General features: G+C 51.4%; 1 protein-coding gene across 6 annotated transcripts in view; it reads left to right on the forward strand.

The window, feature by feature from the left end:
• The window catches only part of LOC140426938 (PH and SEC7 domain-containing protein 2-like), a 294,703-nt gene that overhangs the window by 192,704 nt on the left and 75,592 nt on the right, over positions 1-26,407 (forward strand). For 4 of the 6 annotated variants that reach the window (XR_011948349.1, XM_072512237.1, XM_072512242.1 and 1 more), the window contains one exon: positions 2,585-2,675. Coding sequence is in view for 5 of the 6 variants with exons in the window: in XM_072512237.1 (XP_072368338.1) it covers positions 2,585-2,675 (91 nt within the window). In the remaining variant the exon portion in view is untranslated. The remainder of the gene's footprint in view (positions 1-2,584; positions 2,676-26,407) is intronic. The other 2 variants (XM_072512238.1, XM_072512239.1) reach the window with 1 other exon arrangement.

Genomic DNA, 26,407 nt, shown 5'->3' on the forward strand with positions numbered 1-26,407 from the left:
GGGCTGGAGGAGTGGGGGGCGAGCGGGTCCACATCTGTGTCGTGGGGATCTGCAACTAAGCAAGGTCTCACTTCCGCGCCCGCCGCCGAACTCCACCTCGGTGACCTCCCTTTCCTCCGGGCCCCCGACCACGTCCAATGCGCTCTGCTAGGGCCTGGTGAGGGACTGCAGTTCTGGTGGTCCCCCTCCAGTCTTCTCCTGCTCCCGGTGGTTGTGTGCAGCCTTCTGGGGTGCGGGGGGGGGGGGGGGGGGTGAGGGGCGGTGGCCACGGCACTGACCGTCTCTGCCACCTGCTCCCAGGCACGGTAAATGGCGGCGCCTGGCGGCCTTCCTCCTGGGCCGGGTTACAGGGTTATCCTTCTCTACTCCGCGGAGTCCAGGAGGGTGTCCAGCTCAGCGTGCCTGAACCATGGCGTTGCTCTCCTTCCAGCCATTTTGTTGACTGCCACCGTTTTGCATGGAATTGATTGCGTGCCAATGGTGCTCTCCCATTTATAGGAGCTGGATCGGTGCAGCTGTTGCGCCATTTCTTCTGTCGTAAAAAGCCCCGGTTCCCACGCTGGCACCAGCACTTCAAAATCAGAGAATCCAGCCCATAATATCCTGAGCGGTCTGGACAGGGTGGATGTGGAGAGGATATTTCCTCTTGTTAGAGAATCTAGAACTAGATTGTGTGAGAATCTAGAACTTGTTTTTTAAAAAAGGGGGTCATCCATTTAAGAGATGAAAAAAAATGGAACTCCTTTGCTCAAATGGGAATGGAATCAGAGGCTCGGAATATTGTTAAGACCGAGTTAGATAGATTCTTAATAAGCAAGGTTGCGAAAGGTTATCGGCGTAAGTGGGAATATGGGGTTGAGATTACAATTCAGTCAGCCATGATCTTAATGGCAGGGCAGGCTCAAGGGCCAGAATAGCCTAATCCTGATCCCAATTTGTATATTCGTATTTAAATTAGTCAAGAGTGATCTGACCTTTTATAATTGGAGTGTCTGTTCCTATTTCATCAATATTTTAAAGCACTAACTAATCATAAAATCGTAGAATCCCGACAGTGCAGAAGGAGGCCATTTGGCCCATCGAGTCTGCACCAACCCTCTGAAAGAGCACCCTACCTACTCCCCTGCTCTATCCCTGTAACCCCACCTAACCTGCCTGTCCCTGGATCATATTCCTTGATATATTTCCTCTCCGTTTTCTTATAGCTGACTTGAGTCTAAATAATTTTCCGCCATAGCCCCAGTCCATATTGTGAGCAAGTTGTAAAACTTATCGTCCTCCAGACTAGAATCTTTGGACCTATTGCTACTATTTCATCACTAACTTTCCTTAGTAGTTGGAGGGGAGGTCCATGATTTATCAAGTTCCAGGGCTGAATTAATGCCACCAGCAGTGGCCCCACAGTCTGCCAAAAAGCTGGGTTCAACCTCACCAGAGCTGTTCCATGGAGTCCCAAGAGCTACCAGCCAATCGGAGTGCTGGCAGCCCTTTAGTGCCATCAGTACCACCAGGTGTAGTGGCCACTGTTGGGTCTGCATTCAGTCAGTACCAGCAAGATTGAGCAGGCCCTAGAACCCAGGTAAGTGCAATCAGGCTCACTGGAGTCAGTAAAGTAGGCCCCAGCGTGGGGTTGTTAGTCAGTTGGTGCCTGAGCCCACAGGGATTTTCCAATTTTTACAGGGTGATCTCCTCATATGGTGGAGAAACCACCCCTACCACTGCTGGAATACCAGTGGTGATGGAAAGATGCTCTCAAGTTGTCCTTAATTGGCTACTTAATGACCTCAATTGACCTCTGAGAAGGTGTGCCCACACCTTCCCTCCCCTCATTTGAATTGGACAGGATCAGGAAGGCTACAGGCATTCTCCATATCCTGCCTTCCCTCCCAATTCTACAGTCCCTCGCCTGTGAACTGTATTAAATTCCACCCCCAGTTTTCATTAGCCATGTTCATATTTTTCTGGGCAAGCATGAGTAAAATTACTCCTTCAATTGAAAAATAAAATCTGGTGAGAACTTTACTGAACACTACCTTCACTAATATCCTTTTATTTTCAAAGCTATAACATTGTCATTAGCTATGGCACTGATCCTTTGCCTTTGAATTCTTCATCTCTTGTGAAAATTTTACAGCAGGAATATGCAGTTCCCAGCACTGCCCTAACTGAAGCCAAGTTTCTGCCAAAACTATGGCATTGTGCCTTGCCTTAATAGTTGACTCCCCTGTTCTCCAATTTTATTCCTAGTGCTTCAGACTTTCATCCGTGGACACTTCAGTACCTAATATTATTGCTTAGTACTTTTATCCCATCTAGTTTGTCTTCCGTTTCCCCTTTTATCTTTGCAACTCTACTCAAAGCTCCTGCATCTGCTCTCAGATAAGTCTTTCTACCCCATTTATTATGGAGGTTTATATTCAGATTTTAAAAAAATTCATAGCAACTCCTTTTGTTTTTATGTGAATTTATTGTTTTCATTCTTAATACCTGAATTACATATCTTAAGCTTTATTTGTTTATTTCAAATAATGTTTTGTCTGGTATTATCCGGTTAAAATGTATTTTATTATATCTGTGTATTTCAGAATATTGGAAAAAAGATGTCATGCCAGCAGTTTATTTCTAATCTGGATGGCCTCAATGATGGGAAGGATTTTCCAAAAGATTTATTAAAGGTATTATTCGTATTGATATAATAATGGCTATGTTACACCAAGTCCTTGTCATTAGTGACCTCACCATTCTCCTATGACCTCTATTCATAGTTGTCCAGCTGGGTGGGACTGGGTTTGTTCTCATTTATCCATTCATAGCCAGGGAGTCACTTGCAATGGCTTTTCTTCCTACTCCCAGAATGGTCCTCCTGGCATCCCCCAAGAATCTACCCTTGGCTGCCTCCTATTCCTCATCCACCTGCTGCCTCTTGCCAACATCATCTGGAAACACCATTTCAGTTTCACCAGGTTCACTGATGACATGCAGCTCCACCTTCCTACCACCTCTCTGAACCCTTCCAACCTCCCTAAATTGTCAGATTACATGTCTAACATCCAGTACTGGATGAGCAGAAATGCTCTTCAACTATATATTAGGAAGATCAAAGCCATTGGGTGGAGTATTCCAAAAAGTTGGAAAGTGTCAATTTTGGTGAGAAAAACTGTATGAATCCCGCCAGTCCCAGCAGCATGATCCATACCGCAATTTTAAGCCACTTTGAAAAGTGTTTTTTCCCCACATGAAAAACAGCGCCTGATTCACCCGCTCCAGGGGTCACTTGAGTCAATCAAGGAGGCGCTGCATTTAAATGGTTCCTCAGCACTTGCTGTCATTCAAGCCAATTCTAGGATGGTTGTGAAGAAAACTGCCCCTCGATTCTCAGAGGGGGTCCTCAGCCATTTTCTGGATACCGTGGAGGAGAGCAGGAAACAATATACATGCATTCTGGCAGGAGGCCCTCTAGCAAGGTGACAAATCCCGCCTGGGAGACAGTCGCAGCACTGGTCAGTGCCAGTAGCCTGACCAAGAGGACGGGTGTTCCGTGTACTTGTTTTTAAATCTAGAGTACCCAATTATTCTTTAATTAAGGGGCAATTTAACGTGGCCAATCCACCTAACCTGCACATCTTTGGGTTGTGGGGGTGAAACCCACACAGACACGAGGAAAACTGTGTTCAGTGTAGAAAACAAAATGAATGACCAGTCTGCCCGGGTGAGTGCTCTTTTCTCCTCTCTGCATTCCACCTTCCGTCACCTTTCCAATGCACATCAGGTGGAGGCACGGGCGTCCCAAGGATCGGAGAGTTGGAGGTCTCTTGGTTCCCAGGACTCAGTCGTGCCCCAGCCAGATGCCGTGCCTCTGGACATGTTCATCCTTAGCTGCTGAAGATACAAAAGCAGAGCCAGGAATAGCAGGACAGGATGTCAGCGGCATTCCTGTAACTGCAAGGCCGAATAGAGGAGTCTTAAAGCCTTCTGTCATAGGAGATGTTGCCGGCAATGCATGGCACCCAGGCCAACACTGCAAGGGTGGTGTTTGCAGGGAAAGCCTGGGACAAAAGGTTAGATCCATGATGGGAGAACTCCAAAGCATGGCTGAGTCCCTGAGGACCAAGGCTGAAGGGTTCGACTGCATGGCGCACACCATGGTGGGCCTTCCAGACTGGCAACGTCAGATGACGTTGAGGCTTCAGGAGCTCACTGCAGCCTCCTCTCTGTCCCATGGAGCAACCCAGGGGCCGATGAGCACCCAGAATGAGGAAGGTCCCCTGGAGCACATTCCGGTGCCTTCCACCTCTGAGACAATCTGAATTCTCCCTTCCTGAGACTGGCGTAACTTGGGACGCAATGGGCAGAACAAGGTAATGCAGCAACACCAGTGTCATAGAATTTACAGTGCAGAAGGAGGCCATTCGGCCCATCGAGTCTGTACCAGGCCTTGGAAAGAGCACCCTACTTAAGACCACACTCCATCCTATCCCAGTAACCCCACCTAACCTTTTTGGACAATTTAGCATGGCCAATCCACCTAATCTGCATATCTTTGGACTGTGGGAGGAAACCGGAGCGCCCGGAGGAAACCCACACACACACGGGGAGAACATGCAGACTCCGTACAGACAGTGACCCAAGCCGGGAATCAAACCAAGATCCCTAGCGCTGTGAAGCAACAATGCTAACCACTGTGCTACCGTTCCGCCCCAAACACTTACAAACCCTACAGTGCCATTTGGCCCATCAAGTCTGCACCAACCCTAGGCCCAATACCGCATCCTATCCATGTAACCCCGCCTAGGGGCAATTTAGCATGATCAATCCACCTAACCTGCACATCTTTGGACTGTGGGAGATAACCGGAGCACCCGGAGGAAACCCACGCAGACACTGGGAGAACGTGTAAACTCCACACAGACAATAACCTGAGGTCGGAATTGAACTGGGGTCTCTGGCGCTGTGAGGCAGCAGTGCTAACCACTGTGCCATGGGACATTGTGTCACCTGAATGTAGGCTGGGGCCCTCCAGGAACTGATCCTCCAGAAGATGTCCGCTAAGGTGTTGTAGGGGCACAGCGTGGATACGGGTGAAGTTGGACACAGCTATTTGGGGGTCATTATCATTTGTTCCATCTGCACTTGTCAGTTAATTAAATGTTATTGTTGCTCAGCACCTTATCGCTTCACATTCTTTAACCTTTGTCCCAGTGGCAGAAGGCTTCTTCCCATCAGGACAAAGTTTTTCTCGTTCGCCCTCACTATCAGGCAGACGGTCTTGCCCATTCATTACAAATGTTTCCTTCGCACTGATAGGACTCAGGCATGATTCAGTGAACCCTAGACCCTCATCCCTAATCTCCCTCCAGAGCCAAGCTCTGAACCTCACTCACACATGATTTGGGGAGTCAACGGGTTGGCTTCAGAGAGACCGGAGTTAGACATAAGCAATAGCTGAGGAGCGACGCAGACGATTCCTCACTGTGAGTTATCATCATCCTCCTGCATTGACTGGACAGCGGGAACTCAAGGACTCCCCAGCCACAGCACGCTGATGAGTTAGATGAGGCAATGAGGGCATCCCGAGCCCTCCTGCCCATGCGCACCCTTGCCCCTGCCTAGCCTCCATCTTCCAGATCCTCAGCGGCCTCGTCCTCAACTCCCTCCTGAATGTCCTCCTCATCCGAAGACACGTGCCAATCTTCCAGGTCCTACTATGAAGCTCGGAGCCCTGATGCAGAGCCAGGATATGTAGGCTAGAACAATCCACCATCATGCGGGAGACCCTCTGGGGGCTGTTCTGGAGGGCCCCACTGGAAACACATCTTCAGGAGGCCAGTGCGCCGCACTATCACGGACCGGGTGGTACTGTGAGCTTTGTTGTACCGGCCCTCTGCTGCAGTCTCTGGCTTTGCACTGGCATCCTCAGCCAAGACCTCAGGGAGGAAGAGTCATCCAGACTCAAAATGTTAGCTCCCTTTTCTCCCCACAGATGCTGTCAGACCTGCTGAGATTGTCCAGTATTTTCTGGTTTTGTTTACTTCAGGGATATCCCTTGTCCCCGACATGCCATCCATGCAGCCTGGGGTGACCCTCAAAAATGTCAGGGATCTGTGACTGCAGGGATGTAACTGTCATGCACACTGTAGCCACCTAAAATGGCTGATTCCCAATTAATTTGGCCAAAACCCGATATAAAATGGCTAACCGAAAAGGCTGATGGGAAAAGCAGCCAACAGGACACAAACGGACAGCTGCAGACAGAATAGCGTATTCGGCTCTGGGGAAGTCGGCCCAGATCGATACCTGCGACCATTAGCAGCACATCAACACAGACATCTGCAGTTTAATCGGCTATCCCCGGGAACAATTGCAACATATTAGCAATTGAATGCCGGGCCAGACCTCTCGGCGCCAGCAGTGGCCAAAACAAAGACAGGTGAACGACCACCCCCCGATCGAGGAATCGCCCCATTATTGGAGCATATCGAACCCAGTGATTGGGAACAAGTCCAATCACTTGGGACTCAGGGTCAAGGGCCGCCCCGAGAGACGGGAAGCCCCTGGGCCCTATAAATTGAGGGGCCAAGTTCAGATCTCTCTCTCTCTCCCTTCTTCTCCTGCTCGCAACCTTCGCAAGAACATCGACCAGAAACTGTAAGTTTGACTCCAGCGATCGCTACCCGATAGAGACTCCTAGATAGAGACCCGTATCAGCCTTTTGAATCCCGCAGGCCAGACCCAATTCGATAAACCATTTGTTTCCCTGACCTGGTGGGCCATCCCCAAAAGTTAAGTATTGGCCAGTAGTGGTAGGTAGTGATATAGAAAGTAGGATTATTGTGTAAGTATTTATTGCTGTACATAATAAATGACCGTTGATTTCAATCTTACTAAGCGGTGTTCTGACTTATTAATCATAACTCGAGCTTGAACCACGTGGCGGTATCCGAAAGATACCTGGCGACTCGTGAGCAAAGGTGACATAATCAGAGCTAATAAAACTAAGGCTAATAATTGGCGACTCCACCGGGACCCGATCTAGAAGTGGAAAACAACTCCGGGAGAACCCCAGAAATTTGAATAGAATCCAATTGGAAACAAAAACAAAAATAAAAACCACAAGTGTTCAAGCGGTTCTGGTTAATAATTCACAATTCGGAAGTGTGTGTATGCATGCGTAACTAACAGGGTTATAAGGTAAAACTGATAGATTTTGTTGCGTCAAAACTGTCGGAAGTTGAAATTTTCGGAAATTAGCGCAAGCTGTACCCGCATCTACGACACCACCTTAGCCCCCTGTTCCAAATTCGAACAAAGCAAGCAGATAAGAGAGATGGCCATGCAGGCAATGCAACGCCTCATGAACCCCGAAGAATTTGCGGTCGCACCGATCAGCAGCATTAAAGTGGGACAGTGTCCCATTTGGGAAGTGGAAATTCGGAAATTTCTACAGGGCAAAGGATGGCCCGTGTGGAGCGGTTTCTGTAATAATGACGACTCAGGTCCCGGAAGTATAGGGCATACTTGGTGGGAGAACATGAGTGAAATCCATAAGAAGAGCTTAGCAAAAGCGCGCAAGCCGATGGCAATCGTGTCCTGTATGGCACAATTGCGAGGCACAGAGGAGGTCATCAGGACGCTCCGGAAAGAAATAGAAGGCATACATCGTATGAGTAAAATCGATGTATGCGAGATGGAGAAAGAGAACCTGGAATTGAAAAGGTAGTTAGAAGCCAAGGACGAAGAGGTGGCTGACGCCAAACAGGGTCACCACTCTTGTCTGGCGCATTTAAGAAGTTTTCAATCCCAGTATGAGAAGGCTTATCAGGACACGCAGCGTGCAGTCCTGGTTAAGAAAGAGACAGAGAAGCAGGTGGAGACGCTACAGAAGCAATGTAGTGATCTCAAGGCAGCCTTGAGAGCGCTCCACGCTGCAACCACGGAACAAAGGCAGAGTACCATAGACCATGCGAAGTGCCGAAAGCAAATTGCAGACCTGCAATCACTGCTTTCTGTCCAAAAAAGATTCCAAGAAACCTTTGGGGAAAGTTTAGAACAGGAAGACAGCCCTGATTGGGAAGAATTGCAGGAGACAGCGCAGAGATACGTACAGAGAACATGTCAGCAAGGATATGGCACAGGTACCGTACAGTCTCCCCCGTGAGGCGGAGTCTCCAAGGCACATGAGTCTGCACCTGTGGTCCCCTGGCCCCCTGCTTCTGGGTCTTCCTTGGGTGCCACTGCTTGTTGTTGCTGGAGTCTGTGCTCCTCCAGTGCTGTAATAAGGAGAATAACCAGCTCCAATGGCTCCATTCCGATATCACTCAGTGACCTGCAAGGGATCAGAGAGAGAGGGAGAGACAGTTGGGTTGGTGTCGCAGAGCATAACACCAGAACCTCCCCTGACCCTTTGGCCCCCCCGAGCCTGGAAGTAGCTAGTCCTACACCTGTCCCGACTGCTACTTCTCAGTCACAGCTTAGGTGCCCTCCCATCTCCATTGCAAGACTAGCCCCGGCCTATGTCCTCGCCCAGTCAGAGTCATCTTTAGCTTCCTTTCTGGTTCTCTCCTCCCTTATTCTCTGCCTCACTTTGGGTTCTGACAAGAGGCTTATCTGCTCACACATCGCAAATGGGCAGCATCAACTTGACGGTGATATCCGCCTTGGGGGCCTGTGGATCTTCACCGACCAGCATTGTCCGGCACATAAAGAAGCCCCCCACCATCTACGGAGCTAGCCAGCGATCTCTGGTCCCTTAGACTCCCTGGAGACAGTGGTGCTCACCTCCTTCTCTGAGGTCATGGTGCCTGATTCCCGTTTTTAGAAAGCAGTAGTGCTTCACGCCAGAGTGACAAGGAGGGCCCAAGAAGAACACGTTTTGAAATCTCACCAGCGCAAATCCCATTTTTGGCCTCTTGTGAGATTTTGCTGCTAAATCCTGGCAATTGGCATTGATGCCTGCCTCAAAACCCAGACCCTAGCAAACCACTCCATCCCTCTTCCTGGTAACTATGTGAGGTTGAACCACACTGTTCACAACCTTGCTTTCATATTTGACCTTGAGGTAAGTTTCTGACCACATATTGATGCTATTATTGAGACCGCGTATTTCCACCTGCATAACATTGTTTGATTCAGCCACTGCCTTGTTCCATCTTCTGCTGAAATCCTCATATATACCTTTGCTACCTCTGGATAGTACTAATCCAACATACTCTTGGGTGGCCTATGTTCTACCTTCCATATTTTTGAAGTTATCCAAAACTCTGCTACAAGTGTGATAATTCACACCAGCCCCATTCAACCTCTGTGCTGCCTGTTAAGCATCCCCTTGATTTTAAAAAATCTTGGGCGAAATTCTCCCGAAACGGCGCGATGTCCATCGACTGGCGCCCAAAACGGCGCCAATCAGACGGGCATCGCACCGCCCCAAAGATGCGGAATGCTCCGCATCTTTGGGGGCCGAGCCCCAACATTGAGGGGCTAGGCCGGCGCCGGAGGAATTTCTGCCCCGCCAGCTGGCGGAAACGGCCTTTTTTGCCCCGCCAGCTGGCATGAAAATGACATCCCCGGGCGGCGCATGCGCGGGAGCGTCAGCGGCCGCTGACAGTTTCCCACGCATGCGCAGTGGAGGGAGTCTCTTCCGCCTCCGCCATGGTGGAGACCGTGGTGGAGGCGGAAAGGAAAGAGTGCCCCCATAGCACAGGCCCGCCCGCGGATCGATGGGCCCCGATCGCGGGCCAGGCCACCGTGGGGGCACCCCCTGGGGCCAGATCGCCCCGCGGCCCTCCCCAGGACCCCGGAGCCCGCCCGCACCGCCTTGTCCCGCCGTTCAAAAGGTGATTTAATCCACGCCGGCGGGACAGGCAATTTATCGGCGGGACTTCGGCCCATCCGGGCCGGAGAATCGAGCGGGGGGGGGGCCCGCCAACCGGCGCGGCCCGATTCCCGCCCCCGCCGAATATCCGGTGCCGGAGACTTCGGCAACCGGCGGGGGCGGGATTCACGCAGCCCCCGGCGATTCTCCAACCCGGCGGGGGGTCGGAGAATGACGCCCCCAATCCTTGTTTTCAAACCTCTGCATGGCTCTCCAACCCCTTCCTATTTCTGTATTCTCTAGCTCAGTGACACTCCAAGTGATCTGAGCTTATGCAATTATGGCCTCTTTTAATTGCTCCGTCATTGGTAGCTATACCTTCAGGTGTCATAGCTCGAAGCTCTGTAATTCCCTCCAAAGCTCGGTGCCTCTTTCCTTCTCTTTCTTTCTTTAAAATTTTCCTTAAAACAAACCACTTGGACCAAACTTTTGACTATCTGCCCTTGTATCCCACTTTGTGTCTCGTTGTCAAATTTGGTTTGATTATGTTCCTGTGAAGCACTTTGGGCTGTTTTTACTATGACTGTTTCCAAGTGAATACTTAGTCTATATATGGATTTTCCGTTAAAAGTCACACTTTGCCTTTGGGCTGTGAATGTGTTTCCTTTAATAAAATACCATTGATATGTTAAAACATATACATATAAACTGGTGCTGATGTTCTAAAGTTTCATCAACTGAAATATGTTTTAACCATGTTAAATAAATGTTTACCTGTGTAACTTCAAAGAACTGAAACATCTGTCAAATTACAGAATTGCTATACATTGATGGTACAAAATGTGCATTATAGTAGTGGTATCATAATCATAAGATGAATTTAATGAGCTCCTGAGCTTAAATGCTCAGGAACTCATTCGTTGAAGGTCCCCATTAAAGGCCAGATAGGCTGGTGCTCAGCTATGTGATCTGTTGAAACCAGGGTTCACCTCTGAAGCTGAGGACAGATTCCCAAAATAATCATTGTCTTGTAAGAATGCCGGATTTAGGTATTCTGTCAAATATATATCAAGGAACTAGACAAATTCTTACTAGGTAATATCTGGCTGTCTTACCTCCCAGGAAAAGTTGAAGGATGGATGATTCCCCACTTGGTTTACCAAACTGTCTTTGATTTAACTCAATTCAGATCAAATTGAATTTTGTTCACTAAAAAAGTAATTTATTGAATTAGATCACACTCCAGCTGCTGAGTGAGTTAAATCATTCTTTCTTGACAAATCACCAAGAGATGGACCACAAAATTAAAATCAGGCACACAAAGGCTGAGCAGACATTGATAAATGTAATTGGAGTTACGTTAAAGTTGAGCAGATAATTATTAATGGACAGAATTACTGAACAAACACATTTTGGCAATAGGGTTCTCCATTCTATTTGGATTTTCAGTTCTGTCCACACCCCCCTTACGGCTGAGTGATTATATCTAAGCTGACTTGACTCTTGTCAGTTATTGATCTGAAAAATGTTATAAAGTTAAATTACTCTTTTCTCTGCCTGCAACTTCCTTGTGTAGCCCGAGCAGCGTGTATTTTACTTCTTGTCTGAAAATGCTTTATATGTAAAGCCACTTTACTAGTTCTGGAAGGTAAGGTTCTTAATGAGAACCTAAATGAACTAACCAAAAGATTGCTACTTCTACAAAGACAAAGAGAGACAGCTTGCTCTCTCTAAAAAGAAGGAAAGAAACGCCTGCATTTATATTCTGCTTTTCACAATCAAAAACATCTGAACGTACTTTACAGTTAATGAAGTACGCAGTAGCCAATTTGCACACAGCAAACTCTGTCAAACTGCAATGTGACAATGACCTGATGATCATTTTTTGTCATATTGATTGAGAGGTAATTATTGGTTGTAAGACTGACAGGCAAATCTTGACAAAAGCAGAGACCTAGAAGATCTGAGTCCCTGCCATTTTCTAATAGGTCACATCAGAGTTGAGTTGGGCAGAGCTTCTAAGAAGTACAGCAATCACTCCTTAGTAATCCATGACCAGAGATCTTATTTCTAGCTTTTATTCTGCTGATATATTTGATAGGAAAGACAGAGTCATGAAAATCTGTGTCAAAATGATTATTGGCACAAACTATAAAGTTAGAAATAATTGCATTTGGAATGAATGGGAGCAAAGGATATGGATGGTAACCGATTATCTGTAGTTGGAACCTGTTTAAGCAAAATGTGTTAAAATGCATTTATTTAAGCTTCATGGACAAATGTTGTTAATAGTGAGCACTTGGGACATATCACTGCTCTGAGAGCAACCGTGGCCCATGGATCCATAAAGGTTGGCTCAGCACACTTACACATTGACAATCCGCACTAACCTCGCAGGTTCCAATCTGAGTCTGCTCTTCTGAGCAGCGAAGTGGAAAGCTGTCATTGGGGTCCAACTGCTGTTTTACCCAGAGAAAATAAGGTTTGAACCATTTTTTAAAAGGTTTTCCACGGTTCCAGTGTATTTTAAATACTGAACTCTGTTACTGAACCTTTTCTGACGTTATCATGAAAATTGCTTTCCATCATTTTAATTTTTAAATAACAAGACCCCTTTCCTTGTTTTTGTGTAATCTGAAGCAGCTAAATTCTAACCCAATTCGCTGGAATTCAGGTTGCAAATTAAGCAAGACTTCACTATCACAAAAATAACTGAAGAAAGTTGCATGGAGTATTTTCTGCCTAAACTTTCAGGGGAGCTTAAGAAATGTCAAGGCATTTAAGTGAAGAGTTGCATTGTGATAGCAAGTCAAATTAAAATTTGTGATGGGGATTGATTTTCAAGTACATAGTTAACATGGCACAAGATGAAAGAAGGCATGCTCGGATGATTACCATGGACTCCCAACACCTGTCATTATGTTTTCAATCAAATCTACAAGTGCTGGCATAATTATCTGACAATGGGAAACTGGCTCGGCTATTTTTAGTTATCCCAAAGCCAGCTGTAGATTTATGCCATTTATGTGGTAATGATACATCCACTGCCAGTCCAAGTCACCTCCCTCAGCTTTTACTTTCTTTTAGGTCGGTATAGGGAGCATCGGCAGTACTCGTCAATATGCTGTGCATATATGTACCAAACAAATGACTGATGCAGAGGTCAGCCCAGCCAGTGCTTTCTTTTCCTTTCCGCACTGAGCAACAATAGCAATATGACAAGCTGCGAGCGTCTATATCACAGCAGGAGAAATATTGATGATAACTACATGGACATTTGCAGTCCACCTTTGGTCAATCAGTGACGATGGAGTTAGGTGGTGCAAGCTTGATTGTTGAACATCTGGGTGTGCTGGAACATGGGCATCTGCTCTTTTACTCCTTATCTAACCAATTACCGTAAAATGCTTATAGCCTTTGAATTTTGACTGCAGTTCTTAAAGGCTCATGGCTACAGGATTTCCCACCCAGCCCCCAACTCCTTGTGTACGAGCACATCACAACTTTCAATATACCTTTAAGCTGTATTACAATAAATTTACAGAAACTGATCATTTCAATGAACAGTTGAAAATCATGTGAGCTCCATTCAGCCCAAAAAATTTAATGCTCAAAGTTTAAAAACTCCTGCCACTTCAGTGCCTGGGCCATGATGTTAATTCTCAGGTGTGAACATGATTTGTTGTGATGCCTACAGTGATGGTCATTGTTAAAAATCACTAACAATTTATCTCCATTTAAATGAATTACCGGAGAGTGTCTCGATTACTCCCCCTGCCTCTACCCTTTCAAAGCTACTGCCATCAACACTCTCCTTGTAGAATCCGCTAAAGCAGCACACATGGGCCAGTCAGGTAGAAAACAAAGATTAGGGGCATGATTTACCGACTACCCCAGCGGGTGGTTTTCAGCGGCGGAGGCGGCCAGCCAGTGGGATCTACCAGTCCCGCTGTTGTCAATGGGATTTCCCGTAGACTGCACCCCTCGTTACCGGGAAACCCGTGCGCCGTTGTGTGATCGGAATTTCCCGCGCCGTGAACAGCTGGTAAATCCCACCCTATATTTATTTGCGATATTACACTCTCCACTCCCCGAAGGGTCTCCCTCCCCGACCTGATTCTAGGAATCTAATTGTCCTGGTTTTCTGACCTCCTTGAGGGTTATAATAATAATCTTTATTAGTGTCACAAGTAGGCTTACATTAACACCGCAATGAAGTTACTGCATGCAGCCTTTGATATAATGGAGTACGTCATTCTTCTTGAATTCCTTGCTTCCATTGTCCATTTCAGTGGAACTCCCCTTACTGTCTCTGTTATCAGTAAAGAGAGGTGAGGAAGAATTTCTTCTTTCAGAGGGTCATAAGCCTTTGGAATTTTTTTCCACAGAAAGCAGTGAAAGCTGGGCCATTAAATATATTCCAGAATGAGTTAAGAGCGATTTGTTTCGACTAAGAAGTTGAGGGTTATGGGGTGTGGCAGGAAAATGAAGCTAAGGCCAAAATCAGATCAGCCATGATCTTTTAAACAGTGGAGCAGACTCAATAGGCTGAATGGGTTACTCCTGCTCCTATTTCTTTTTTGTTACAAATTTACAGTACCCAATTCTTTTTTTTTCCAATTAACGAGCAATTTAACGTGGCCAATCCACCTACCTTGCACATCTTTGGGTTGTGGGGGTGAGACCCACGCAGACATGGGGAGAATGTGCAAATTCCACACGGACAGTGACCCAGTGCCGGGATCGAACCCAGGTCCTCGGTGCCGTGAGGCAGCAGTACTAACCACTGCGCCACCATGCAGCCCTATTCTGCTCCTATTTCTTATGATTTGTCATCCTTTCCCAACCAGGTTCACTCGGCCTGATTGTTTGTTTTATTCTTTTCTAAATGTCCTGTTGCTTGCTTAATAATCAATTCTAGCATTTTCCCAATGATACAGGTTAGACTAATAGGCTTACTGTTTCATAGAACATAGAAAATACAGCACAGAACAGGCCCTTTGGCCCACGATGTTGTGCCAAACCTTTGTCCTAGATTTATCATAGATTATCATTGAATTTACAGTGCAGAAGGAGGCCATTCGGCCCTTTGAGTCTGCACCGGCTCTTGGAAAGAGCACCCTACCCAAACTCAACACCTCCACCCAACACCAAGGGCAATTTGGACATTAAGGGCAATTTATCATTGGCCAATTCACCGAACCCGCACATCTTTGGACTGTGGGAGGAAACCGGAGCACCCGGAGGAAACCCACGCAGACACGGGGAGGACGTGCAGACTCCGCACAGACAGTGACCCAAGCCGGAATCGAACCTGGGACCCTGGAGCTGTGAAGCAATTGTGCTATCCACAATGCTACCGTGCTGCCCTTGAGAACAAATAAATCTACACGATATCATTTTACCGCAATCCATGTACCTATCCAATAGCTGCTTGAAGGTCCCTAATGTTTCCGACTCAACTACTTCCACAGGCAGTGCATTCCATGCCCCCACTACTCTCTGGGTAAAGAACCTACCTCTGATATCCCTCCTATATCTTCCACCTTTCACCTTAAATTTATGTCCCCTTGTAATGGTTTGTTCCACCCGGGGAAAAAGTCTCTGACTGTCTACTCTATCTATTCCCCTGATCATCTTATAAACCTCTATCAAGTCGCCCCTCATCCTTCTCCGTTCTAATGAGAAAAGGCCTAGCACCCTCAACCTTTCCTCATAAGACCTACTCTCCGTTCCAGGCAACATCCTGGTAAAATTTTCCAAAGCTTCCACATCCTTCCTAAAATGAGGCGACCAAAACTGTACACAGTACTCCAAATGTGGCCTTACCAAAGTTTTGTACAGCTGCATCATCACCTCACGGCTCTTAAATTCAATCCCTCTGTTAATGAACGCGAGCACACCATAGGCCTTCTTCACAGCTCTATCCACTTGAGTGGCAACTTTCAAAGATGTATGAACATAGACCCCAAGATCTCTCTGCTCCTCCACATTGCCAAGAACTCTACCGTTAACCCTGTATTCCGCATTCATATTTGTCCTTCCAAAATGGACAACCTCACACTTTTCAGGGTTAAACTCCATCTGCCAGTTCTCAGCCCAGCTCTGCATCCTATCTATGTCTCTTTGCAGCCGACAACAGCCCTCCTTACTATCCACAACTCCACCAATCTTCGTATCGTCTGCAAATTTACTGACCCACCCTTCAACTCCCTCATCCAAGTCATTAATGAAAATCACAAACAGCAGAGGACCCAGAATTGATCCCTGCGGTACGCCACTGGTAACTGGGACCAGGCTGAATATTTGCCATCCACCACCATTCTCTGACTTCTATCGGTTAGCCAGTTCGTTATCCAACTGGCCAAATTTCCCACTATCCCATGCCTCCTTACTTTCTTCATAAGCCTACCATGGGGAACTTTATCAAATGCCTTACTAAAATCCATGTACACTACATCCACTGCTTTACCTTCATCCACATGCTTGGCCACCTCCTCAAAGAATTCAATAAGACTTGTAAGGCAAGACCTACCCCTCACAAATCCGTGCTGACTATCCCTAATCAAGCAGTGTCTTTCCAGATGCTCAGAAATCCTACCCTTCAGTCCCCTTTCCATTACTTTGCCTACCACCGAAGTAAGACTAACTGGCCTGTAATTCCCAGGATTATCCCTAGTCCCTTTTTTGAACAGGGGCACGACATTCGCCACTCTCCAATCCCCTGGTACCACCCCTGTTGACAGTGAGGACGAAAAGATCATTGCCAACGGCTCTGCAATTTCATCTCTTGCTTCCCATAGAATCCTTGGATATATCCCGTCAGGCCCGGGGGACTTGTCTATCCTCAAGTTTTTCAAAATGCCCAACACATCTTCCTTCCTAACAAGTATTTCCTCGAGCTTACCAATCTGTTTCACACTGTCCTCTCCAACAATATCGCCCCTCTCATTTGTAAATACAGAAGAAAAGTACTCGTTCAAGACCTCTCCTATCTCTTCAGACTCAATACACAATCTCCCGCTTCTGTCCTTGATCGGACCTACCCTCGCTCTAGTCATTCTCATATTTCTCACATATGTGTAAAAGGCCTTGGGGTTTTCCTTGATCCTACCTGCCAAAGATTGTTCATGCCCTCTCTTAGCTCTCCTAATCCCTTTCTTCAGTTCCCTCCTGGCTATCTTGTATCCCTCCAATGCCCTGTCTGAACCTTGTTTCCTCAGCCTTACATAAGTCTCCTTTTTCCTCTTAACAAGACATTCAACCTCTCTTGTCAACCATGGTTCCCTCACTCGACCATCTCTTCCCTGCCTGACAGGGACATACATATCAAGGACACGTAGCACCTGTTCCTTGAACAAGTTCCACATTTCATTTGTGTCCTTCCCTGCCAGCCTATGTTCCCAACTTATGCACTTCAATTCTTGTCTGACAACATCGTATTTACCCTTCCCCCAATTGTAAACCTTGCCCTGTTGCACGTACCTATCCCTCTCCATTACTAAAGTGAAAGTCACAGAATTGTGGTCACTATCTCCAAAATGCTCCCCCACTAACAAATCTATCACTTGCCCTGGTTCATTACCCAGTACTAAATCCAATATTGCCCCTCCTCTGGTCGGACAATCTACATACTGTGTTAGAAAAGCTTCCTGGACACACTGCACAAACTGCACTGCACAAGAGTTTCATAGAATCCCTACAGTGCAGAAGGAGGCCATTTGGCCCATCGCGTCTGCACCGACTTCTGAAAGGGCAGCGTACCTCTGCCTACTCCCCCGCCCGATCCCCATAACCCCACCCAACCTTTGGACACTAAGGGGCAATTTAGCATGGCCAATCCACCTAATCTGCACATCTTTGGACTGTGGGAGGAAACTGGAGCACCCAGAGGAAGCCCACACAGACATGGGGAGAAAATACAATGTCCACACAGTCACCCAAGGTCAGAATCAAATCCGGGTCCCTGGTGCTATGAGACAGCAGTGCTAACCACTGTGCCACCATGATACCCTAACCTCCTTTCTTGAAAATAGTGCTACACTAATGATTTTCCAGACCAGAACCTAGGGAATTTCAGAAGATTATAACCAATACATCCACTATCTTTGCAGCCACTTCCTTTAAGACCCGAGGAAGCAGGCCATCAAACCTTTGGCTCTTGTACGCCTTTGGTCCCATTAAAGGCTTCCCAATCTGATTGTCTGGCAGTGCTCCAGTCCCTGCAGCAATAGCACTGCAATGGTCAGGTGAAGAACTAGAGGAGGAGGCCAGAGACCTGAGAAAAGGATGTGTCAGGGGTTCCAGGCAGGTAGATAGGGAAAGCCTGAGAGGGCTGTAAGGGGGTGATCGGGATTCCTGGTGGGAAGTCTAGAAGTGACTGGGCCTTGAAGTGGAGACCCAAACCCCGCCCCCGCCCTTCTGAGGATTCAGAAGCGGTCTTCTAATGGAGGTGACCCTGCCCCCCCCCCCCCACTTCCTACCCCAGATCTTACTTGGATTGTTTCTGACCTTCCCCCACAGACATTCAATCCACCTGCCAGCCTAAGAATTGAGGCCGGGCAGGAAATGGTCCTTGAATGACCATTAATTAGCCAATTAAGGACCTTAGTTGGGGTCCCCAACCGAGGCATAAAATCACTACGAGGCCAGGGTGGCCATCCCTGCAATTTCACACTTCATCCCCCCCGCTGGCCCCGCCTAAACACCCACCGGGGTGGGGAAAGTAAAATCCTTGTCCATGAAGTCATTGATTAAACTTATAACATTACACGCTACCATGTCTAAAATACCCTGGTCGGGATTCTCTGAGCCTCCGCGCCGCAATCACGCTCGGCGAGGGGGCGGAGAATGGGTTGTCAGACCCGCAATCAGGTCCAACTCCTACTCGCGATTCTCCCGGGACCAGAGAATCGCCGCCAGTTGTGCACGGTCGACACGGCGCCGGTCGGGGGCCATTGAAAGAGGCTCCTGCGGCGATTCTCCACCGACAATTGGCCGAGTTCCAGCCGGCATGGTTCACTCATGGTTCCACCCGGTGAGCACTCGGAGTGGCTGCTGCGGACGCAGTCCGTGGCTGCCCTGATGGGGAGTGGGGGATCTGTCACGGGGGGGGCCTCCAGGCCGGCCAGGCTCGCGATCGGGGGCTACCGATCGGCGGGCACGTCTAATCTGGGGGTGGCCTATATTGTCGGGGCCGGCCCGCAGTATGGGTCCGCCATGTTGCGCAGGGCCACCGTGCGCATGCGTGGACCCGCGGCTGGAAGTGCAGGGCCCCGTATCGGCAGCATGAGCTCCGGGGCCCTGCTAGCCCCCTTCAAAACGGAGAATCACTCTGGACTTTCTAGAAAAAAGTCCAGAGTGATTCGCACCCAATTTCTCGCAGGCATGGGGACATAGCCCCATTTTCAGAGAATTCCGCCCCCTGTTCCTTGATTAATTTCAGAACGTATTATTCCAAGAAATATAGCAACATAGAAAATGGAAGCAGGAATTGGCCATTCGGCCCTTCGAGCCTGCTCTGCCATTCAATACGATCATCTAGCTCTACACCACACTCCCACTCTCTCCCCATACCCCTTGATGCCTTTAGATTCTAGAAACCTACCTATCCCCTTCTTAAATATATTCAGTGATTTGGCCTTCACAGACGTCTGTGGTAGAGAATTCCACAGGTTCATTCCACAGCCTCTTGAGTGAAGACGTTTCTTCTCATCTCAGTCCTAAATAGCCCACAACTGAGACTGTGGCCCTTTGTTCTAGAACCCCCCCCACCTCCCCGAGTCAGAGGAAACAACAACCCTACATCCAGTATGTACAACCCTGTCTGAATTGTGTACATTTCAACGAGATCCACTCTCATTCTTCCAACTTCCAGTGAATACAGGCATAAGAATGACTGGTGAACCTTTACTGCACTCCCTCTTTGGCAAGTATATCCTTTCTTAGATAAGGACACCTCAATTTCACACAGTACTCTCAAGTGTGGTCTCACCAAGGCCCTGTAGAGCTTGCTCTTGTACTCAAGTCCTCTTGCATGAAGGTAACATACCATCTGCTATCCTTTTTTTAAAAATATATATTTTATTCAAAATTTTTGGCCGACCATGACAGTACATTGTGTATCCTTTACACAGTAATATAACAATATAAATAACAATGGCCAGTTTTAAGCAAGAAATAAATAATATATAAACAACATCAAAATTAAAAAACAAAACTAAATGGCAACTGCCTTGTCCCAAATAAAAACTCTCCAAAAATACAATTCAACAGTCCAATATACAATTACCTATAACAACAACCTATACATATTATACATGTACACTAACATCCCTGAGAGTCCTTCTGGTTCCTCCCCCTCCCCCCCCCCCCCCCCCGGTTGCTGCTGCTGTCTTCTTATTTTCCATTCCCTCTATCTTTCTGTGAGGTATTCGACGAACGGTTGCCACCGCCTGGTGAACCCTTGAGCCGATCCCCTTAGGACGAACTTAATCCGTTCCAGCTTTATAAACCCTGCCATGTCATTTATCCAGGTCTCCACACCCGGGGGCTTGGCTTCCTTCCACATCAACAGTATCCTGCGCCGGGCTACTAGGGACGCAAAGGCCAAAACATCAGCCTCTTTCGCCTCCTGCACTCCCGGCTCCTCTGCAACCCCGAATATAGCCAACCCCCAGCTTGGTTCGACCTGAACCCCCACCACCTTCGAAAGCACCTTTGTCACCCCCACCCAAAACCCCTGTAGTGCCGGACATGACCAGAACATGTGGGTGTGATTCGCTGGGCTTCTCGAGCATCTCGCACACCTATCCTCTACTCCAAAAAATTTACTGAGCCGTGCTCCAGTCATATGCGCCCTGTGTAATACCTTAAATTGTATCAGGCTTAGCCTGGCACACGAGGACGATGAGTTTACCCTACTTAGGGCATCAGCCCACAGCCCCTCCTCAATCTCCTCCCCCAGCTCCTCTTCCCATTTCCCTTTCAGCTCATCTACCATAATCTCCCCCTCGTCCCTCATTTCCCTATATATATCTGATACCTTACCGTCCCCCACCCATGTCTCTGAGATCACTCTATCCTGCACCTCCTGCGTCGGGAGCTGCGGGAATTCCCTCACCTGTTGCCTCGCAAAAGCCCTGAGTTGCATATACCGGAATGCATTCCCTTGGGGCAACCCATATTTTTCGGTCAGCGCTCCCAGACTTGCAAACGTCCCATCTACAAACAGGGGCGTCATTCTCCGACCCCCCAGAGGGTCGGAGAATGGCCGTTGGCCGCCGTGAATCCTGCCCCCGCCGGTTGCCGAAGTCTCCGAAGGGAGAAAAGTCGGCGGGGCGTTAATGTCGCCGCTGCCGCGGAGAATGTCATGGGTCTGCGCAAGGCAGCCGATTTTCGGCCTGCCGATATTCTCCCTTCCGGATGGGCCGAAGTCCCGTCGACGTGATGACCGTTCACGTCGATGTAAATTAAACCGCAGTCTGAATGCGTGAGGAGAGGTGTGTCTCGGCTTGTGTGTGTGTGCGCGGCGGGGGGGGGTTAGAATAGGCTGGGCTCCGGGGGAGTGCCGGGAGGGGGTCCGTGCCGGGGAGGGGGATGGGGAGGTCCGTGCCGGGGTGGAGGTTGGGGGGGGGTCCGTGCCGGGGAGGGGGATGGGGGGGGGGGGGCTCCGTGCCGGGGAGGGGGATGGGGGGGGGGGGTCCGTGCCGGGGTGGAGGTTGGGGGGGGGTCCGTGCCGGGGAGGGGGATGGGGGGGTCCGTGCCGGGGTGGAGGTTGGGGGGGGGGGTCCGTGCCGGGGAGGGGGATGGGGGGGGTCCGTGCCGGGGTGGAGGTTGGGGGGGGGGTCCGTGCCGGGGAGGGGGATGGGGGGGTCCGTGCCGGGGTGGAGGTTGGGGGGGGGTCCGTGCCGGGATGGAGGTTGGGGGGGGTCCGTGCCGGGGAGGGGGATGGGGGTGTCCGTGCCGGGGTGGAGGTTGGGGGTGTCCGTGCCAGGGTGGAGGTTGGGGGGGGGGGGTCCGTGCCGGGGAGGGGGATGGGGGGTTCCGTGCCGGGGTGGATGTTGGGTGGGGTCCGTGCCGGGGAGGGGGATGGGGGTCCGTGCCGGGGTGGAGGTTGGGGGGGGGGTCCGTGCCGGGGGGAGGGGGTCCCTGCTGGGGAGGGGGATGGTAGGGCAAGTGAGTTGGTCCACCTGGCCAGGTGCCAGCCTCCAACAGTTGGACCCATGCGGTCCATGCCACCTGGCTGGGGGGAGGAGGGGATATGGGCAATGATGACATGTCGTCGTTCCCCTCCCCCCACCAGGCCGTCATGTTTTCAGATCATCCAGCGATGTTGGCCGCCGTGGCGGCAGCCGCTCATGTCTATGTTGCCCTGGATGAGGAGGAGGAGGAGCGTGCCAGAGAGGCGGCGCAGGCTGCTGCAGAGGGGCAGGCGGCAGCCGCCCAGGCTGGAGGGACACCCGACCGACAGGACGAGGAGGGGGAGGAGGACGTCGCGGCCCCACGGCAACGGAGGCACCCGAGGGCGCCCCGTGTGTACCGGCCCAGGCAGTCATACCAGGACCTCACGGACCGGGAATGCAGGAGGAGACTCCGGATGAGCTGGGAAACCGTGGCACACATCTGCCACCTGCTGGCACACCTGTCACCGCATGGCACTGGCGGGGGGCACCCTCTCCCCGTGTCCGTCAAGGTTCCGGTGGCCCTGAACTTTTATGCAACGGGATCATTCCAGGCACCGAGTGGGGACCTGTCCGGCATATCGCAGACATCGGTGCACCGGTGCATCCGGGCAGTGACAGATGCCCTATATGCCATGGCGCACCGCTACATCCGCTTCCCCGTGGACCGGGCCAGCCAAGATGCCCGGGCCGTGGGCTTCTCTGCCGTGGCCGGGTTCCCCATGGTCCAGGGCGCGATCGATGGGATGCACGTCGCCGTGCGGCCACCTGCAGATAACAAGGCCGTGTTCACTAATAGGAAGGGGACCTATTCGATGAACGTACAGGTGGTCTGCGACCATCGCATGATGATCTTGCACGTCTGCGCCCGTCACCCAGGCAGTGTACACGACTCATTCGTGTTGTCGCGGTCATCCATCCCCGGCATGTACGAGGGACGCCATCCCCGGCTGGGGGGCTGGTTGCTGGGCGACAGCGGCTACCCATTGCGATCGTGGCTGATGACGCCTATACGGAGGCCACGCAATGAGGCGGAGAACCGCTACAATGATGCCCATGTAGCGACAAGGGGAGTGATAGAGAGGTGCTTTGGCGTGCTGAAGATGCGTTTCAGGTGCCTGGACCTCTCTGGGGGCGCCCTCCAGTATCGGTCAGATAGGGTCGGCCGCATCATTGTGGTGTGCTGCGTCCTGCACAACATAGCCCAACAGAGGGGCGATGTGCCGCAGGCAGAAGAGGGCAGAGTGGAGGAGCAGCAGGAAGAGGCGCAGTCCTCCGCAGATGAGGGGGATGGGGGAAATGGTCAGGGCAGACGGGTTAGACACAGGCGGGTGGCTGTCCACCGTTACCGGCTGGCCCAGCGGGCAAGGGACAGACTGATAGACGCCCGCTTCACTGACTAGATGGGCGTGGGAATCGGGTAGTATGGCCACAGACCGCACACCATGGCAACAGCCGACCACCCACACCCCCCACCACCCACCCACCCAGCACCCTCACCCCCCTCCCCAACCCCACCCACCCCACCCGCATGCACATCACCCCCCCCCCCATTGCCGATCCACCTGCGTCACAACGGGCCGGGCTCACACAGTTGCGGGTGGACGCGTGTCTATCGCAGGCCATGGAGGATGATGACAACCCGCCCTGCGGTGAGCTCCTGGCTCTACATCGTTGGACTATGTCTGACCCATGGCCACAGTACCACCATCCACCCGGACCATCCCTGCATGCGGCTGTGACACTGCAGCGCACGGTCCCGTCCTCTGCCCGGGGGATGTTGATGGCGGCCCAGGGGGAAGGGGGCAGACTCACCTGGGGCTGAAGTAAGACCACCCCTCACACACACACTTGCGCTCAACGTACATGACACCCCCGCACACTTTGGACAGAGCACAAAGGCAGCTTCTGTAGGTGTAACATTGACTTTAATAACCAAAGGAGTTCATGCACGTGCCCTAGCCCCTAAAACTCATCTGTGCCCTGCAACCGTGCCAACTTACTCAGTGTCTAATTGTTTGGCCTTACGGGCCCTTTGACTACGTCTACGTGGTTCCCCAGACGGTACAGCAGAACTGGAGGTGGACTCCTGTGATTCCTGCCCTCTGACACTGGATCCCTTTGGCGGCCGTTTCCTGGGGCGTCCTGGCCTAGATGGGCCAGGCTGCGGCCCGGGCGACTGGGATGGCGAGCTGCCAGCCTGTCCTGCCCGTTGCCCACCCGATGCACCTGGGACGGAAGGGGGGGGAGTCCGAGGTGTCGCGGTGTACCGGGACCTCCCCTACAGAGGGAGCCGGGATGGACCACACCACCTCCTCCTCCCTCGGGGTGCCCGATGGCCCCCAGACCTCTACATGGGTGGGGGATGCGAACGGACTGGCCATCCGACGCCCCCCCGACATCTGGCGCTGCCAGTCCTGGAGGCCCGTGCTGGTATCGACAGGGGTCTGCAGGTTTGCAGCCATGGAGCCCAGGGAGTTGGCAAACCCTGTCTGTGACAGTGCGACGCCAGCTCGCACATGGCCACTGGCGCCGATGCCCTCAGCGATGGCCTGCAGAGACTGGGCCATGGCCTGCTGAGACTGGGCCATGGCCTGCAGAGACTGGGCCATGGCCTGCTGAGACTGGGCTATGGCGTTGAGCGCCTCTGCCATCTGGCGCTGGCACTGGCTCATGGCCTCCTGTGAGAGGGCAGCCATTTCCTGGGCCACAGACGCCGCCTGCACGGAAAGCCCCAGGCCTCGCAAACCGTTCCCCATGTCTGACACCATCGCACCCATTGCCTCCACCGCGGACGCCACCCGTGCGGTGTCGGCCTGGGTGGCACGCATGACCGGCACCACTCCCAGCTCCTGGACGCGGGTGGACTCCTCCACCTGCGGCCGCCGCAAGCCGTCCGTCACCCTCTTCGCTTGTCTCCGGGTTGGTGGTTGCATCGGATCTCTGTGTGGGTGTGGTAACTCCAGGAACCTGGGATCCATCTGGGCGGCAGATGTTCGCTTGGGCTGGGCTGCCCTCCGACCGCCCGGCCCCTCTGCTGCTCCTACCTCCACCTGCTGTACCGGGACGGCTGTGTTGGGCGCACCAGTGAGTGTACCAGACGCCTCATCACTAAAGTGCCCAACCGAGGTGAGTGTTTCTGCGATGGTGGAGGGTGTTGGTGACAGCAGTGGCGTTGTGTCGTGCTCTTCGCCCCACTCTGAGTCCAGGGCAGTTTGGGGTGGGGGTTCGTCTCCACCCATCCACTCTGAGTCACTGTCCGGTATTTCGTCTTCCTGGGTAGTGCTGTCCCGGGTACTGCTGTCCCGGGTAGTGGTGTCCCGGGTAGTGGTGTCCTGGGTAGTGGTGTCCTGGGTAGTGGTGTCCTGGGTAGTGGTGTCCTGGGTAGTGGTGTCCTGGTTCGGATGTGACGGGGGCCTGTGGCTGCCCCCCTCATCGCTGGGTGGTCGCTCCCGCACGTGACGGGGGTGTCGTCTCCCTGTTGCTCCAGGTCTCTCCGTCTCCCGTGGTGTGCGAGGGGCATCCTGCGGGCGTCGCATGCTGGAGGGTGCGGGTATCTCCATCTCCCGTGGTCTCCGAGGGGCATCCTGCGGGCGTCGCATGCCGGAGGGTCCGGGTCTCTCCGTCTCCCATGGCCTCTGAGGGGCATCCTGCGGGCGTCGCATGCCGGAGGGTCCGGGTCTCTCCGTCTCCCGTGGCCTCCGAGGGGCATCCTGCGGGCGGTCTGCATCTGCGGGGATGGGTGCCTGGACGTTTGGTCCTGCGATACACAATGAAGCATGCATGGTTAGACATCAGGCAGTGATCAGGTGATACGGGGGAGGGGGATATGGGGACGGGCTGTCGGTGGCTCACTTGCTACTACGCCCCCGACCTCTGCATCAGCAACCTCCCGGTCCTCAGGTCCACCAGCCAGTTCCAGGGCCCTTTCCTGGTGTTCGGTCAGTGGCCTCTCATCAGCGGGGCCTCCTCCAGTCCTCACATGCTCCCTATTGTTGTGTGCGCGCTTCTCCTGTGGGGGTGGGGGGTGGGTGGTGGCAGGGGTAAAAGGCAACACTGTTAGGCAGGTATATGAATGCACGCCATCGGTTGCGCGTGCATTGCAGAGGTTAAGGTTAGGGCTGGATTCACTTGGGGATATGGGGGAGGGGGGGATATGGGGGAGGGGGGGATATGGGGGAGGATCACCCTGCCTGCTCTGACGAGGTTGTTTACCTTCTTGTGGCACTGGGTGCCTGTCCATGGTGTCAGGGCCACAGCGGTGACAGCCTCTGCCACTTCCCTCCACAGACGCCGGCTGTGGCTTGGGGCAACTCTGCGGCCGTGCCCGGGATACAGGGCGTCCCTCCTCTGCTCCACCGCGTCCAGGAGCGCCTCCACATCGCGTGACTTGAACCTCGGGGCTGAGCAGCGGCCA

Source organism: Scyliorhinus torazame, chromosome 7 (assembly GCF_047496885.1).
Source record: "Scyliorhinus torazame isolate Kashiwa2021f chromosome 7, sScyTor2.1, whole genome shotgun sequence".
NCBI lineage: Eukaryota > Metazoa > Chordata > Chondrichthyes > Carcharhiniformes > Scyliorhinidae > Scyliorhinus > Scyliorhinus torazame.